Source organism: Amblyomma mixtum, chromosome 3 (genome assembly GCF_055824585.1).
Source record: "Amblyomma mixtum isolate Tamu chromosome 3, ASM5582458v1, whole genome shotgun sequence".
Lineage (NCBI taxonomy): Eukaryota > Metazoa > Arthropoda > Arachnida > Ixodida > Ixodidae > Amblyomma > Amblyomma mixtum.
The window spans coordinates 31088385-31106822 of record NC_143014.1 but is presented as its reverse complement, the minus strand read 5'-3'; the positions used below and the strand labels follow the sequence as shown (position 1 = coordinate 31106822).

The 18438-nt window shown below is 49.9% G+C and overlaps 1 protein-coding gene and 1 long non-coding RNA gene across 2 annotated transcripts in view; one reads left to right on the top strand and one right to left on the bottom strand.

The window, feature by feature from the left end:
* Positions 1–4431, top strand: part of LOC149349561 (uncharacterized) — a 32162-nt gene extending 27731 nt beyond the window's left edge. The window contains exon 3 of the long non-coding RNA XR_016290122.1: positions 4366–4431. This is a non-coding gene — a long non-coding RNA (uncharacterized LOC149349561). The remainder of the gene's footprint in view (positions 1–4365) is intronic.
* Positions 4432–5772: 1341 nt separating this feature from the next.
* On the bottom strand, positions 5773–17861 carry LOC149349560 (uncharacterized). Its single transcript, XM_089578532.1, has 3 exons — positions 17663–17861; positions 8562–8667; positions 5773–6496 (listed from the first exon to the last, which is right to left on the bottom strand). Exons 1-3 carry the CDS (start codon positions 17792–17794, stop codon positions 5871–5873), a joined length of 864 nt encoding a protein of 287 aa, XP_089434658.1. The 5' UTR covers positions 17795–17861; the 3' UTR covers positions 5773–5870.
* Between the last annotated feature and the right edge of the window lie 577 nt (positions 17862–18438).

Genomic DNA, 18438 nt, shown 5'->3' with positions numbered 1-18438 from the left:
AGACCCTGTCATACCCGTCCAACCAGTCTTCCACATCTTCAAACTTGTCACCATGAAATGACGCGGGCGTACGAGGCGAATGAAGAAGCAGCGGTGGCGAACTCACAGATTGCTGGAAGGTCTGGCTGGCCACCGTAGAGGTCATCTTGCGGGATGGCGCGGTGAGGGGATTGTACTCGGGGGCTAAGCCTTTCAAGCGGCGGCTTGACTTGTGGACAGGTGTCGTGTCCAGGGGGTGTGGCTGAGCGCTGGAGGTTCCTGGGACCTCTTCGTACATAGATCGTACCCCGCACCTCCACCAAAAATGTCACGGACGCCGGTAGGACGTTCTATTCCTGGCAGAACAGTACCTGGCGAGCACACTGGGCAGAGCGCAGCCGGCAGGCCCTAGCACCGAGCAGAAGAGGACGAAGTCCGGCGCGCGACAAAGGTCGAAGAAAGACCGCACGGGGGCGCCGGTAGAGTGATGTCTAAACTAAGTGCGGCAATATGATGAACTGTGCCTCGATTCCTGTTCAATGTGTCGGGTGTCTTCTGGATCATTAAGGGTCCTATCTGTTGTCATGTTAAAGTTTTTTTCTTTTGCCACGAATCCGCCTCATCCGAAATTATCTAGTGGCCGGCGGTCTGCACACGTTCCGTAATCGCATTCTTCGATGTGCGGTTGTTCCTAACGTCGTCTTGATGCTCTTTTATGCGTTGCTGCAAGTTCGCGGGCAGTCGTTGTGTGGGATTCGGTAAACCACACCAGGGAACTTGGACAACTTCAGCTCGAAACTTATTTGCTGGCACGTGAGCGACGAGCACTCCGTGCTTTCTCAAGATCCGGGAATGCCGACTTGAGGCACATTGCAGCACGCATCATCGTTTTCGCTGTCAAATATCATGCTGCTCGCTTCCGTTCAGGTTTCCTTGTCACTTTGTTGACGAACTTTCTAGGCTAACCGTTTCGCTTGAAATAACTTTTACCAATTTCAGTTCGTTACCGAAGCTTGCAGCAATTTCTTGTACTGTTGACTAGTGGCTTGGTCAGTGACCCAATCTTCGCCCTGTTATAATGCTTCATCCTGATGACCAGATGGTCTTTCGTCGAACGTTAAACTTCTGTAAACGGCTGTTCTCGCGATTCGTGCTGCCACGCGTGACCTCTCAGCATTTACGAAAATTTCTCACAAACGAGCACGCATGCACGCTTGCCCAATGCAGAACGACAGCAACCGCGCGGTCTACGCTAACCCTTTTATTTGGCGACTTTGTCGTAGGACGCCCGGCTCTGCCCGCTCGGTGCTGGGCCCTCGAGTATTCCGAGAATGATGAACGGGCCGGCTGGTCCCTGTCGAGAGCTATATAACACGCCGTTCCAGTGGTGCGTTGTAACCACGGTGGTTATGATTACAAATAGTGTGCTCTGCACATTCCATATGCTTTACTGGCGAGTATAAGGGTTCGGTGGCGTGGAGATCTTTAATTTTTACAACGATCGTGACGACTGCCATACGTACGCAGCAGCCGGCAGATGGGTTACGCATTTCGCTCAAAAGATTATGCTTTCCCTTTTATCTTCCTGGCAAAAAGTGTATTTCGCGAGCAACGCTTAACAAGTCGCTTGCATTGTTTGTTATCGAGACGAATGCTGCCTTTTTTCGCAGATACGGAAAGCAATTTGTTACAGAGAGGAAACGAGACTCGGCAACAAAGAACAAAGCTCGCACGCGCACTGTTAGCGCCTCTGTGCGGAGTATGCGTCACAGAGATGTCGCCCGCGGAGAATCTGCGGAATGCGGCGAACAGTGCGGACTATCGGAGCTGAGACGTGACTTCCCGCGTCCACCGTGTGGACGTCGCTGGACGCGCTTGTTGCTGCGGCAGCGCATTGATGCAAGCGGTTGTAATCGTGCCGCCGCGAAAGCAGGCGAGGTCGACTGGGTGAATTACGCAGAACTTCCTTCGTTCCGAATATTTTCGAGTCGTGCCAGCTAAATGCAGCCACAAATGTTTTTCGCTCTGCTTCTTCAAACCCTGTCCTCCCTCATTCCCCCTGTATTTCCTATATAAAGAAGAAACAATAAAGCGCTTATATGCTCTGGCGCTGTCAGAGCATATAAGCGAGTTAGAGGCCAAATTCTCAAAGCGGTTTGAATGTTGAAATTTCATGGGAAGGGATAAAGAGTACCACAACTGTGGCGGTACACAAAGGATTAAGGCAAGGTTGCCCTCTATCACCCCTGCTGTTCATGTTTTATGTGATAAATATGGAAAGAAGGCTACAAGAAATTAATCTAGGTTATAATCTGTCGTACAGACTAGGCGGAATGTAGTTGAGCAGCGGCTCCCGGGTTTAATGTATACGGACGATATTGTACTGTTAGCAGATAGCCAGGAAGATTTGCAAACTTAGGTTGATTGTTGTGGAGACGAAGGAGACGCTGTAGGTTTCAGTTTTAGCGAAACTAAGTCAGGTGTAATGATTTTCAACGATACAACTGATCAGGTGCTTACAATACAAGGCCACGAAATACCCAGAGTGGGCAAATACAAATATCTCGGGATATGGCTAAACGAAGGGCAGATATACACGGAAAAGCATGAACAGTCACTTAGGGCAAAAGGGCGAAGAGACGCCGGGATAATGAAACATGGGGCATTATGGGGCTACAACAAATATGAAGTACTGAGAGATATTTGGAAAGGAATAATGGTGCCGGGGCTTACTTTCGGAAATGCGGTTCTGTGCTTAAGGGCAGAAGCTCAGTCGAGATTAGACGTAAATGAGAGAGCTGTTGGAAGATTAGCACTAGGTGCCCACGGCAAAACCACAAACGAGGCAGTACAAGGGGATATGGGCTGGGCATCGTTCGAGGCGCGGGAAGCTAAGAGTAAAACACTATATGAAGAACGCCTGAGAAAATTGGACGGTAACACTTGGGCAGCTAAGGTATTTAAATACTTATACAGAAAGAGCGTTGACTCACAGTGGCGGAAAAGAACTAGGAAACTAACCAGTAAATATGCCGGACACGAGGACGGAGATAGAAAGAACATTAAATGACAGATTAAAAACGCGGAAGTTAAAAATTGGATTAATTCAATGGGAAAGAAGCATAGTGTAGAACTATATCGATACTAGAAAAGGCAGATCAGGATAGAAATTTTCTATGATAACTCAGAAGGCAGTGCCCTACTCTTTGAAGCTAGGTCAGGGTTCTTCGAACGTGCAGCTACGAAAAAAAAAAAATCAACGAAGGTGATGACACATGTGCACTGTGTGGTAGATCTGTGGAAACAATTGAACACCTCATACTCAAATGTGATGGGATCCATCCGGATGCCGATGCAGGCGCAGTCACTCTTCCTGAGGCCCTAGTGTTTAAAGGTAACAATGGTCATGTAAATAAATCTGCAGTGAAAGTTAGCAAAAATCGATTGAAGGATTGGTGGCTGAAAAGCAAAAGCAGAGAGGTGACAGAAGGTTAGAAGTGTAGGAAACAGTAGTAAAAGAAGATGGCGAGTTTTAATGAGAATTAACAACACAGTTGAACAAAAATAAAGAAAAAAAAGGTGAGCATGGCGGCAATTGCCACAACCACGTTTCAAAGGGGGCGCTCCTATCCATCCATCCATCATATAGCACCTCGCACGCAAGCCATTCGCGAACTCTTCTTGCCTGCGAGGTGCCTCGATGGTTGCCCTCGATTGCTGCGAGGTGCCCTCAATTGCTGGCTCGAGCTGCACTACGCAGTTCACTACCGTGAATTTGTGAGGCTGAGTACATGCAGACACGGGGTTATCCGACTGCGTATAGTTGTCATGTACACGGCCTATGTAAGGCAAACGAACAGGTTCAGTCATTTCTCTGAAGATAACTCCGAAAGATTATAGGAAAGGAACTGACTTAACAAACCAACCAGGTTCATTAAAACTTAGTCACAAGTAAAATAATTTGTTATATTCGAACATTTCACGAGGGTCTTAGCTGGATAGGCTCTATGTTCGTGTGTGCACTCTCCCCCACACACGCCATCGTGGGCAACAGTGCTACCCATCGCCATGAAACCTCGATGCAACAGCTTCTGTGATGTAGATAGAGAATGTCATAATGCGGCCCCACTTCCATGATGTTCAACCTCGTTGGCAGCAAGATTTTATTCGAGACGACTGTAGTTGCCAATGATCTCATCAGTTTCATCCGACTGCTTTTTAATGCGTTTTACGTAATGCTTTGTTAATATGTTTAACATGATAAGGAGATTGTAAGTGTTGCTACGAAAGATTTCACGCGAGATTAACGAAGTGTTCGATGTGTTCTACAGTTGTCACGTGACAGTGATGGAAACATGCATCTCTTTCATCTCTTTACACTCGCAGGATCATCTTTTCCTGGAGCCAACAGAGAATACACGGGTCGTGGGTTGACCCCAAGTTCGACACCCCTCAACGAATAGCACACAGCTTAAGGATTTAATCAAGACGGCAAAGCTCTTCAGCAGGAGTATGTGTTACAATTCAGCTTGTCGGAAGGTTATCCCAGATCCGTTTTTCATGTATTACAGCCAAAATGCGCGTCGATGTTTGTGGGGAGGGATGACTCGTCATGGTGGCTGAGTGCTTGGCGATAGCGTTCGCAACTGAGCATAAGTTCGCGGGTCCGACCCTGGCCACGGCGGCTGCATTTCGGTTAAGGCAAAATGCGAAAACACTCGCGTACGCTAGTTTTGGGGCTTATTAAAAAGAAAAGAACGCATAGCGTTGAAGCTAATCCCAAGCAATCTACTAAACCGGGCCTTAAAGTCACAAGCATGCCACCATATTTTCAGAGCACAGGCTGAACACTTTTAGTTTAAGGTCAATAGGTCATCGTGGAGTACTTTTTGACTTCCATATTTTTCACTACATCCAGTTTCAATAAGTGCGTTTGAGAGAGAAAACGAAGCAACCAAATCGAGCTGATCATCCTCGCGGAATGACTTCGTAGTCCACACTACATTCACCGAACAAGCTTATATTCTTTCTCAGTCTTGGTTTTGGTTCCATCGGGTTTAACGTCCCAAAGCGACTGAGTCTATGAATGACGCCGCAATGGAGGGCTCCGGAAAATTTCGGCCAACTGTGGTTCTTTAACGTGCACCGACATAGCACAGTACAAGGGCCTCTAGAATTTCGCCTCCATCGAAATGCGACTGCCATGGCCGGGACCGAACCCGCGTCTTTTGGGTCAGCAGCCGAGCACCATAACCATTGAGCCACCGCGGCGGCTGCTTCCTCGAAACTTAACCATCGCGGACAGTGACACTTCGGCTTAACAGTACATATTGGTGGGCTAATTGGTGGAGCACTGCCTAAGAAAAGGTAAAAACAGCGCTAAATTTAACACGCACCGCAAAGAAAGAGGGACAGGACAGCGCCCGTCCTGTCCGTTTTTCTGTGTGGTTTGTGTTAAATTTAGCGTTGTTTTTACTTTTTGTTAGACAGCTCTTCGGTTTCATTACCGTAGTCTCCATTTACCCTTGACTCAAGTTCTGTGAGGCACCGTGCGAGCCCTGGAAAACAGCACATGTCGCCTGTGTTAAATAATTTGGCGAAATTATGACCCCCATCTAATTTTATGTGCGCCCTTAAAGGCCGTAATGTTTATCGATGCTTGTCGCCTCATTCAGTTTCCGCAACGCTCTCAGCGACGAGGACATATCTGTCATCTAAGGAGCAAGTGCAGGGAGGAGTATTTCTTGCTCAACTGCCCATAGGGCCAACGAGGAGCTACAAGAGGAAGCACGATGGACACTCGTCTGTTTATTTGGCGCTGTGGGGTCCCGTGCCCAGGCAGGAATACGACCCAGCATAGGACGGCCCCTGATCCGCCGCAGCACTCACACTCACTCGGGCGACACCGAGTACATGGCCGATTGATTCCGTGCCTCCTTCTCCAACATGAGGATGACGCTTTCGTAAGAGGGCGGCGGGAGCACCACGTCCTCGTAGGATGGCGGCGGTGGTTGGCTGGCGGCTCTGGTGGGGTCCGGTGGGGACGTGGTGGTGTACACGTAGGCACCGCCGCTTATCGTGGGCACGCGTATGACGAGCGCCGTATGTCGCCGCGAGTGGCGAGACCGGCGACGGGCGGCCCGTGGCGGGTACCACTTGCGCCACTTGACGGTCAGCACTATGGCCGCTGTCAGCAGGATGGCGCCCATGGCGAGCATAAACACGGAGATGATGCGCAGCTGAAGCCGCCGGTAGGGCAAGCCGCTGGTTAGCAGCAAGGCACCGCTGACGGAGAACACGAGTCCGAAGGCGCTGCAGAAGGCCACGCAGTGCGCGATGGGCGGCACGAACGCCGGGCGACTGCCTGGCACGTTCCTGCTGTGGCCCACCACAGATTCCTCCATGGCTGCTTCTGCCCTCGCGATGCAGCTATCCGGTGGAACCGCGGCTACTGGAACCGGCCACGGAGACGGCTGGAGCCCAGTGGTTCCATTGTGGGCGCCGGTGCGGACGTGCCCTGAAACACGGTATTAGATACACCACAATGAACACCAGTCCCAACGCGACAAGAACACGCGAGGTCAGTGCACCACCTACTATTGAGTTTAGCCTCGTTTGTGCGAACGTCCAGACACGTCTTCCGAGCTCGTAATCGGTCAAGTTATGGAAGCTCAAATAAGGAGACTAAAATTACGGACAAACTTAGCGCACGTAGCGCACAGCGACGCCTGGAGTTGGTCAGCAGAGTTGCAGTGCCTCCGAAAATGTGCCAGCACAGCTAGACGATCGATCTCTGCTCGCTGATGCGAAATGAAAGAGAGGAGGCGGCTGGAGATGGCCTCAACCATGTGGGATCAGCGCCATATGAAACTGCTGGAAAGAGAATTCCGAGTGCAGGAAATCATGCGCAGCTAAGGACAACGGCTGACTCACCTGCGGGCCGCGTGTCGTCTAGACCCCTAAATGCAGCTATTCGAGTGAATTTTCCCGTTAGAAGGACGAGCTTCTGCCCTACGCGGAAGACGGGGAAGCCTGTAGCGCGCGCAGTATCACCGCTCGCGATGAGAGCACAGTAAATGCTGGCAGCGACCGGAGCGCGCCGTCGCCTCATATACGCGCGTAACTAGATAGCCGCCGCTGCACCTTGACTCCTCCCCAAGCCGCCGGATACAGCCCTCAGCATACACAGCGCCTCTGCTATCCGGTGATCTCAGCGCAGCGATGGAATTCGAGTGACGAGACGACCGGAAGCTATAGCGCTTCTGCAGGGGGCTTAACAGAAGCGGCTGAGCAGTGCCAGTAGCTAATGGACTGTCGCGAAATCACAAGATGCGGTCGCACCAGGGTCACCGGTCATTTGTTTTGCACTAAAAATCCTAATACAGTCATGCCTCGTTAACATATGGACACTCTGGTTCCCAATCAAAGCTGTCCAAATTTTTCATTGCACTACTCTGGTGTTCTGCACTCAAAATGTAGAAATTGAGACATCCGTTTGGGGTAGTAGAGATTTTTTTTTTCTCACCGATGTTCATAATAACGCGGCAAGAATACATGGGCCCCATTGGGCTCCGTGCATAGTCCCTCTGTCCATCGTCCGGACAGCGAGTTTCCATATTAGCGAGACGTAAATGCATTGGAAAATTTTGTCCCCAGAAAAATTGTCCATAATTTTAGTCACCCATAATAAAACGGGGGTCGTATTAACGCGGAACGACTGTACTAATTCATGAATGAGGGGCTGGACTTTCTGGAGCTTAAAATGATGGTTCACCTCTGCTTCTAAGCTCTTACACATCTATTTTATTACTTTATGCAAGCAGACACACTGTCGCTATAAAAAAAAACTATATAGTCATTAATTCCCTCTACTTGAGCCTCCAAGACAAATTTTCATACACTTTTTGCTAGCTACTTTGAGAACAAATTTTTTGTTGAATGTTCAGTAGAAAGAGTTATCTTATTTGGGTCACTGAGCAAAGAGAATATTTTAAGTTGTAAGCCCCGCATCCGACTGCGTCAGGTGTAGAAATAAAAAATCTACTCGGTTTCTCGCCAAATTACCTTATTTCGTGAAGCGCTAGTACTTAGCTTTCGCTTCAATTATCTGCACCCTCTGTTTCGTTCCCTCTCGCTCATGCGTTCGTAAGCAGTCCGTGCGAACCTGCACAACGCGCTAACGCCAGTTAAGCTCCGCTAAGCTCCGGTCACGAGACCCTGCGTGAGAGGATGCCAAATCGAAACAAAATTCCTCGCGATGCCTTCAAGCCCTTCTCACTCAAAAGCATGGCTATAATGCACAGCATAACGTTGCGCACAATAGAGAAGGAATCACCTGTTAAAGTCGCAGTAACGTCTCCAGGCAGACGGCCGACAGTCAATTCTAATCAAGACAAGGTCATTTTTCATTACGTCCGCCACAGCGAGAGAAGTGGAGCAGCAAAAACCGCAAACGCAAGTAGTTCGCCGAACGCTCTTGGCGCCCCCGCCATCCATCGCTCTGACGATTTCAACACAACGCGACTCGCGTATCAGTGCCATGGGAGATACGCGAGCGATGAAAGAAAGAGAGGGATACTTACAGAATTGGGCGTTCCATTGTTGCACCCTCCAGGCAGCCGGGGTCGCGTCTTCCGCACGCAGGTACGGCCCAGCTGGATGCATGGCCGGCGATAAGGGCCCACGCTCCTGCGGAGTCCGATAATTCGCATGATAGCAGCCAGGCCTGGACGCGGGTCGATGTTTGCGTGTGCGATTACAAGAGACGTGCGCGCTCTCCTCAGGGGGTGTGGTCAGCCCTGAGTTCGGCCGACTGTCGAGGCAAGCCACCGCTGCCATCTCAGCCGCTCCTGGTGCAGGAACGGACCGTTCTCACTTAGGCTAAACCGTGGGGAATATCCCCCTCCCCATTTTAAACTCTCCACAGAAGAAGCTACATTCTGGAGGCGAATACAAACACCTTCCCTAACCTATACTTGTCCAGCCTCATACTGACACCTGTCCCTGGTGCTGCGGTAAGCCCATGCTCTTCCGCATTTCGTGTAGTTGCGTGAAAAAACCATCTCAAGTGAGAACATCACAGACATCACACATGCATTGGAATGCAGCCCTGATCAACATTGGCCTGGAGGACCAACGTCGACGATCTGACCGGTTCTTAACATCACCGCAAGCCACCGGAATCGAAGTAACGAGTAAGCCCACCTGACTCGTCCAACATTTTAAAAACCAATAAAGTTTTATCTCTCTCACTCTGTAACTCTGTACCGGCCGCGAAAAAAATAACCTGTCAAGGGCTGCTACCCTACGTCATGCCGGCTGCCGTTAATCGCTCTCCCGAGCCTGGGAGGACGGTGAAATTCGTAGGCGTCTGACGCGTCTCTGAACCCGTGGTCGGAAGCCGTTGTTTCCTCACAGTAATGTTTACCCCTCTTGGCGGCGAAAAGAAAAACCAACTTTTTCAGGACCTGAGTTGTCAGATTCTCCAGTACAAATGAGACGTTCAAGGGCATAGACTGAGCTGGAGATTGCTCCTCAGTTAAGCTGTGCTAGAGCATAAAAGCAGTTAGCTGGATCTGATCTACATACACATCAGTGGGCCGCTGACAAGAACGAAGTTGAGCAGCCCAGCAGAGCTGGCACCGGCACTCGACGGTAATTCCGTCCCTATTTGATGTACGCTCCGTGCTTCGGGCACCCGGCGAATTCGCCAAGTTTCGTGTTTCTAGAAAATTTTTCGAAAGTGAAAATCCTATATGATTATGTTTTGATGGCTTACTGACGCTTCACCGTCAATTATTATGGAACCCATGAAAATATATGCGAAGGTAATTGCGTTGCTTAAAAAGCAAGACCAAGGGAATATTTCTCTAATTGTTGGGTCCTTTAACTTTGATTCACGTCAGATTTATGGTTCAACAAGGGGAAGCTTTGGGCCAGTTGGTCTGACATGTTGGAGAGGAGGAATAACCGCGAACTTGACAGGACTGAAGAACGAGAAGAGTACAGGACGAGCGCCTCTCCAACATGTAAGATTTATGGGAAGGGCGTTGCACGGTCACATTATGGCTTTCATTTTGGACAAATGCTTTTTGACAGAGATTAAGCCAATTCGGCTTCAGGCAAGGATATTTGATATAGCTCACTCTTGTCGGCTTCATTTTACCATCCAACTTGCTCGGTCCCGAAAAAAGCATATGCCATGGTAGCTGCCCCAAACATATCCAGCTAAAATGACAGCATCGACCACTGGATATTCTTGGAAAGGTCGCAAGCTGCAGATTTCCTTAATACTTCGTAACATGGAGCTCTGAACTCCCCATTAATAGAGAATTATATTGTTACCGAAAGGGCAGTTCCTCTTCCTATTCAACAGAACAACCATGATATGGACTGAAAACCTCAGTTCGGAAAAGAATACGACGCCAAACAAAGGGACATCTCAAGGATCCAATTTGCCTAATCCTTCCTTACTAGAATAGATGATTTTGTTACTGCTACACTTGCTAATTCGGGCAGGCAAGTGGCTTTTTCTGTCTTATCTCCGCATTCCTTCTTCAAGAGGGCTGTGCAAAAGACTCTCAGATAAAGCCGATACGAATATAAGCGTGCAGCCTCGGCGCGTCTCACCGCGACGACCATGGCCTCGCCGGAAAACCTTGGCCCTCCTTCGCCCTCACCCTCACCTAGTAACATTACCTGGCTCTCCTTCGCCTTCACCTTCAATTCGTCGGCCCTCCCTTATCCTCGCCCTCACAATCAGCTCTGTTAACTTTCAGATTATTTTTCCTTATTACAGATATGTGCCGATGTTACTGAGTCGCATAGGTTCAAACTATAGCTCATTTTCCACTGTATGGAGCCGCGTGGGTCTTGCTAAGCACTCCAAAGTAGCCAAGAATATCCCCAAGATATAGCAAAGGAACTGTTATCATGGTACAGCCAATCGCTGATAAGAGCCGGGTCAGTCTGGTACTTCCAGAAGCGGCTAAAATCAACAGTGCCGGGAGAATTGGGATTGTGAAACACGAATAAAAATTCTCACAACACCCTAAGCAGCAACTCAGATGAGAGTTCCAAAAGAAATCTCCTGGCTATGGTAGAATAGATACTGCCATAAATCATCGGACCGACCTGCTCACCGCTGCACACTACTTAAGTTTGGAGGGGGGCCGTGACAAGCTATTCCACCCCACTTGTGCGAAAACGGAGACTGCTGACTGGCGAAAGGGGTCACACCTAATTAGCCGTTGACCGGAACCCAGGGGCACACACGACAGACTGGACAATGGAAAAACTCCACTCCGAATCAAGTTGCAACAAAACACTATCATGCACAGAGTAACGACGTCATTTCCAAAAGGCAAGATTACACGACCGGGGAATTACAGTCGCACATATGAGACAAAAGGGAGATGTGTTGAAGTTACCACACAGGCAATGCCGGCGTAATGACAAAAAAGGATGACGCAAAAACGTACACATTGTTACTCAAATTAACGACGCCAAACAAAAGTACAAGACGAGATACAGAGATCGAACGGCACGGACAAGTGTTCGGGCGAGCGGAGGGAAGCGGTGGCTTATCTGCGGAGTGGGAAGGTCCGGTTGCAAGATCGCCGCCGGGCTGCGGACAATCGCTGCGTGGCCGATGTGGTGCAACGGATTACGGTGAGCTGGGACCACGTATCTTCGGGTACGCAGTCACTGCATTGGACATATGAGACCCCGATAGGAAAATCGTTTGCCTGACACATCCCTTACTGGCTTCAGTGTTGTCGAACGCAACGATCTCCTCCGAGCAACTTGCTCGGCCCACGTCCTTGTAGAAAAAAAGGGTTATCTAAGAGAACTGCGCGCAGATGTAGATCTCAAAAGGAAAGCGAACAGATTACGGGAGCGATGGGACACAGGGAGAGACACACGTACAGACGAGCGCTCACTTGCAACTCAAATTTCATTCCGCAGAGCGATATGAGGAAATATAGAGGGCGGCAAACATGACTTCACAAGGAGGCGACAACAACAACAACCACAACAACAACAACAACAAAGAACAAGAAGAAAAGCCCCAACGAAACTCCTAACGAGTGGCACTTCTCCTCAAAGACCTTCCGCGAAAATACGTTGCCTAATCCACCCGGTAAGGGCAGGGAAGGGTGCTAGATAAGGAGAGAAAAAAAAACTGGCAGTGGCTTAGCTCTGATTAAGCCTGGATATACAAACAAAAAGCTGCAGTTATGCTTTGTTTGACGTCGTGGCTGTCGCAGGTCGTGCACAATGCACTGGGAACACCACGATAACGGTGTAGGCGAGCGCGTTATATAGCCCTCCTTCCGCATGCGTAGTAACTGTGGTAAACACGCGGCTGCAAGTAGCGTCATACGAGGAAGCCGAGCGCGCGCCGATGTACACTCGGTAAACACACGCAGAGCGCACGAAAGACGGCGAAGGTCGACCGCCGCCGAGCGCGGCTCCGCCGGTCCACCTTCGCCGTCGCCTTCGCCGGTCGACCTGCGCCTCTCCAGTGACGTCACGCGGCGAACTCGGGCATGCGCGGCTGTGGCTAAAATTGATCACGGCGCACGCCAGACCTGGTGTTGACTAGCCTAGCGAAGCTTTTCGCTTCGAAACTAAAAAACAGCGGAAGGAACAACCCCGAAAGAACACAACCTTATAAAGGAAAGAACAGCGGCTACTGGAAAACTTTCGAGGCGATCTATTGAACTGATGCGGAGGAAATGCGACAGCATTCTTCAATTATCGCCAATCTATTCTAATTCTGATTTTATTCCAAGTCATATTCTGCGATATAAATGAATTCGTCTTTTACTTCAGCGTTTCGTTCTTGCCCTCCCCATTTTGTCATCTTCGCTTGTTTGTTAACTTCGGCTGTGGTAAGTGGCTACGGTAACTGCAGCGGGCCGTCCAGATGTGGCCTGGTCGGTTCACTGACCCACTTGCTGTTCGTAAAAGGGATAGGTTTGGTTTATTGGAGTTTAACGTCCCAAAGCAACTCAGGCTATGAGGGACGCCGTAGTGAAGAGCTCCGGAAATTTAGACCACCTGGGGTTCTTTAACGTGCACTGACATCGCACAGTACACGGGCCTCTAGAATTTCTCCTCCATCGAAATTCGGCCGGCGCGGCCGGGATCGAACCCGCGTCCTTTGGGACAGCAGCCGAGCGCCGTAACCACTGTGCCACCGCGGCGGGGCGCAAAAGGGACAGCAGTAGGCGCGCAGAGTACGGTGCCTCGGAGCTCGTAGAGTCTGCACAGCTTGTGCACGTGCTCGAGGGGTGCGGACCACTTCCGTCGACAAGATTCGGCCATTCCTTTTAATGCGGCAGTATTAAGAGGACCATGAAGGCGAAAACTGCTCACCCATCGGTGTCTGTGAAACGCTTCCACCTGCCAAGCATGGCAAGCGGCATGTGGTGTTTAAGGTGTTTAAGCGGAATTCACGCAAGGGAGCGCTTCGGGGAGGGGATGTGATGGCGTTGCCGTCCTGCGCAACCCTCTCCCGCGTTTCCACGGGCGGCGGATGTGCGACGGAGTCCGATAGGGATATTGCTGTTGTCAGAGTGCCTGCGCCACTCCTCCGCCAAAGCCGGGTTCAATCAACGATTCCGATGCCGCCACTAGCGTCCAGCAGAGCGCCACCCGCGAAGTTGCCAGGCGCGCGAAGAAACGGTCGCGTAACTCTTCCAACCGGAGGAGGTTACACGGAGAAGTCTACCCCGGACATGATGTTAGAATAGGTTAGGTTATGACCCCGGAGGAGGTAACCGGAGGAGGTTGTAACCTCTTCCGGTTTCCCCCGAGGGGGCTCGGCGCCCCCACGCCGGCGTCCAAATGCGTCATGTTTCGATGACGTATAGAGAACAGCCTGCTCGAGAGGGGTGTTCTCCCTCGTGTGAATTCTGCATTAAGGGGATTTCTCTCTCTCTCCCTGCTATGGTTGGCATGTGGAAAGAGGGTATCTCACTCTCCAGTAGTAGGGGAGAGGCGGGAAGGTGGCTTCCATGGGGAGATCCTAGAGGGTGGATGGAGGAAATTCTGACACGAGCAGAGGAATACGCAACCTGAGGAAGGTTGCTGCGAGAACAATCCGCCGGGTGGCTATCGTGGTATGTGCCCTCTCTCCACCTGCCACGCTTGGCATGCAGAAGGTGGGGAGAGGGTAGTCCTCCTCTCCACATGTAGAGCGGAAGGAGAGGCCGTACTAAGATTGAGTCAGCAAAAGCGATAATGACTAAGAATAAAAGGACTCAGACAACAGCTGGCCTACATGCCTCCCGATCGTGCAAAAATTAGACTTGCGGGAGCTATGCCTTCTCCGCATTAAGGCTGAACTACATGTACGCGAAAACTCATGCGAAGGCGAAGGCGATGGCGGCAAGCGACGAGCGCCGCCGTCGCGCGAAGCATTTTTGCCGTGGCGCTTGCCTGGTCGCTCGGATCTGCACCAACAGAAAATTTCGCTCGTCGCTCGGAAGTCCCCCCCCCCCCCCCCCCCCCGCAATTAGCCTAATCAGACTCCCACTGGCCGCTTCCGGGTTGTCACAGCTTCTCCTCCGGCATGTCTCCGCTTCAACAAGCGCGTCGTTTTGGTCATCGACGCCGTAGAGAAAATGTTTACTTTGCCGTAGCTGTGAGACAGGCCCGAAATGTTTAAATAATAAGAACAATCTGCTAGCATGTCGCTTACAGAGGGCTAACAGCATTTGTAGCGGGCTATACGAGCGGGCGCGCTGCAGGAATACTATCGAGAGATGCGTGTCGAGCCGCGGATACCTACTTTGCCCCGTATTCTCCTTGTGCACTTCATAACCGCCCTGTCTTGGTCTATCGGCCATTGCAGCAGCTACTATTTTCTTACTGACAACAGTTATCATAATCGCCGAGGGCAAATATGAGGCAGACATCCACATATTTTTTGTGTCCCTGCTATGTGGTTTAGGCGGGCCTGGGGGTGGATGCACTCAAAATGTTTGGTACGGCACAACTATTGACATGATAACTCAACAGCACAGCCTATACAAAATGCACCAGTTACCATATATCGTGTGATAAGCAAGTCGAAGCAGTTGCAGATTTCGCCTAGCGCATCAGACGACACATTTTATAGTTTTTTTCAAAGCCGCAGGGCAGCTGCCGCTCTAGATATTGCCTCCTTTATAAAGATGACTGCCAAGTACTACATCGAAAACGCGCTGCCCTTAACTTTTCTCCTTTTCTTCCTTTCCACTACTGACGGTAGCTAGCGATACTCTCAGAGGGCGTTTCCAACACGCACTAGAGCACGCCAACACAGGCAATTAGTAGACGACGCCTGCCATCACCTCCTTCGCAAATGAAACCTTCCGTGTGCTTTCGGCTAACCTTTCGGCGGTTCAGCAGACGAAAACATAAACAAACACTGCCTGCGAATTACAGTACGTGACACATGCAGCAATGACTCAACATAAAAACATCTTTCGGAGACACTTCAAAAGCTGTTCAAAGCTCTTTAAATTAATTTTAAATCTGTCGCAAAAATCGGCTAAAATTACGTTAGCAGGCGTATGTTCCTATAACACGTCTGCTGAGTGCTAACGCTCGTTTCTTGCTCCTGCGTCATTCTTTCGGCACTAGAGTACCCGTTTGCCGCGAGGTTAGCAACGGGACATTGCTATGCCCAAATACACGCCAAGCAAAAGAAGGGGCTATAGGCCAGAGTATCGTCTTTACCCGCTATGTCCAGAAGCGACACGCGTGAACAGAGGATCCTCAACACTATCTGTAGTTGCTCTGTTGTGTGCAGCCTGCTTTCAAAGAATCTGATTTCGGAGGTGACTGCAAGAGACGGCTACTAAAGCCTGATGAGTTTATTTAGAAAAGGAAGGGCTAAAGTCGAGTGGTGATGTCGCCAGATTCCCAGCGCCGCCGCTGCCGCCGCTACCCCCTACCACCCTGCCCGATTTAGCGGCAAAGCGCGATGTTTGTGCAATATTCCAATCGCCGATCCGGAGTAGCTCTTCGAATTCGCGAAAGAGCGAGTTCTCCGTCGTGGTCCAGTCTAAACTCAGGATCTGAATTGCAATCGCCCATCAAAAACAAGTTTTTCAGGTGCGCGGAGCAATAACACTTGCCCCGGGTAGTCGATTGGAATACGCCGTTAGACTGTGATGGTATCTTGTTTCATTTCCTGGCGACCACCCGCAACTCAAGGCACGACGTCTACAATGGGAGAGCAAGACTTTCGGCAGGCACCTTTATAAAGGAAATAAAGAGTCCACTCTTCCTGTATCCTATTTTTTCCGAGCCCCTGACGGAGCACAGTTTCCAATAGCTTGAAGCAAAATCTCTCTATTTTTTGACTCCTTGTTGGGCTTCAAGGATACAACAAAGGTAAAATTTAATATTCTTCAAGCGAGAATAAGTCTGCGAAATTTAAATTTCATTTAAATTTAAGTCTGCGAAAGGTCGGTGTCTGAAAGCTACTTACACAAGGCTCTAGTGTACCAAGAGCTTTTTTAAGATAACGGATTTGAGGATAAGGCAGGGGGGGGAGAGAGACTGGAGAGCTGCGTGTCAGTGTTTCCGTCTGCCACTTCTGCTTCCAGGTTTCATTAGGGCATGTTTTTTCAAGCACCATTTCCTCTCTCCGCACCTCCCCCCCCCCCCCCCCCCTTTTTTTTCAACACAACCTAAATCCCGCAAAGCCTCAGAGAAGAATTAGGTGCTTCAAGTAAGAAACGACGGTAGTCGCGAAATATATGGGTTCCCGGTCAGGCTAATAACTGTAATAAGTATAAATAAACTGTAACATAGCTTTAAGCTATAAAATAAGAACATTATTTCTCATGCGATGAAATCATAATACAGCAGTTTTTTGCCAGTTTTATTATAACCTTGCTACATGCGTACCGCTCTGTGTGCCGAGTGTAGTGATTGCGTGTTGTAAAAGCTGAACTTGGTGCTTGTTATAAAGGCAGCAGCTGTTACGTATTTTGTGCCTTTGGGGTAGTAAAGTGGACGCCCCCTCGACTTTTTCTGTGGAAGGGAGACTGCTGGGAGCCGCCGCCACTGAGAGACCGCGGGGCTGCTTGCTAGGCTGCCACGTTGTCGCCGCGGGTCCTTTAAGTGGGCGCCACATTTTCACCAACCAAATCAATCTAAACATTGCAAGCGCGGTTTTGCAGAGCACAGATATCGCATGGGTTGTGTTCTATTACCGGTGTCCCTCTTTGCTTTGCTTCATTTACCTTATTTACACTTTTAACTGAGTACTTGTTAACATTCGAGAACTTTAACATTGACGTTCTGTTCCACGAGCGATTAGAACGTGAAAACATCCTGCGAAAGGACGTTTTCACAAGAGGCAGAAGTCGATGACACAAACATTTATCTATCGCGTTAGCGTCCTTTCGCTGCTATTGTTTTCTGATCGTTAAGTATCATTTAGCCCTTCGATAACCTCCGAATGCGACGGTGAGCCGACATGCGTACGTGCCGACTATGTGCAGTGTGGTGTTTTCGTTGGCATCCGGTGGACATGCCAGCGAAAACACGGCCGATATGCTGATACTGCGTTGCAGTTCGATATTAAAAAAACAAAAATGTGACTGATAACCCGGAGGCGCCCACTACGGGACTTCTCTCAGACTATATATCTGGTTCCCAGACGTGGAAAACTTACTTTTGTTCGTGCTGCGCCGATTGCGTCATCTATCATCACTGACTCGTCGATTCCTTCCGGTTGTCTATGATGAAACGTGAAGCTCATTCCGGTCCCACGGCACGCGTCGACGCACGGCGACAGCGCTCGCATGAACGAGAGAGATAGCAGGCCGCCTTGAAACGTGATGGTTCACGACGCGAGCCACAGTTGGGCCACAACTGATGCACAAGCAACAGGCGCAGCGCACCGTAAAAAGCGCCGACCGGTGCGACAAGCTTTCTTATCAGTGACCACGTTGTTTGTTCCTTTGCTCGTGTCAGACCGCACCGTGTGTGCGGATCGAATGAGGGCAAAGTCGCGCGCGCTTGCGCCTTCGGTGGAACTCCGTGCGCGACAACAGAGGTTCGCGACGGCGTTGCACAAGGTGGGGAATCAGAGAATCAATTTATCGGAACAGAACAGCCAAAATCTCCGAGACATGGCTTTAGCTGAACTATCTGTGCGAGGACCACAAGTGCACACTAAACAAAGCCACCGCCGTCAGCAGCCGTCAGCTTTTTAACACGCGCTAGGCAGCAGTCCGAATCCCCATGCTGAAAATAATTTCTGCTTGTCTTTTTTTTTTTCTCGTCAATAATTAAGCAGCACGTAAATCATTTATTCTCCCCTGGTTGTGTGTTACCTTTCAGGCTGCATTTTAAGACTCTTTCGAGCCAAATTGCGCTTGAAAAGCTGCCGGACGAGACAGGAAGCGAAACCGAGAAGTTTTGTCTTGTATCGTTGAGAGAACAGAA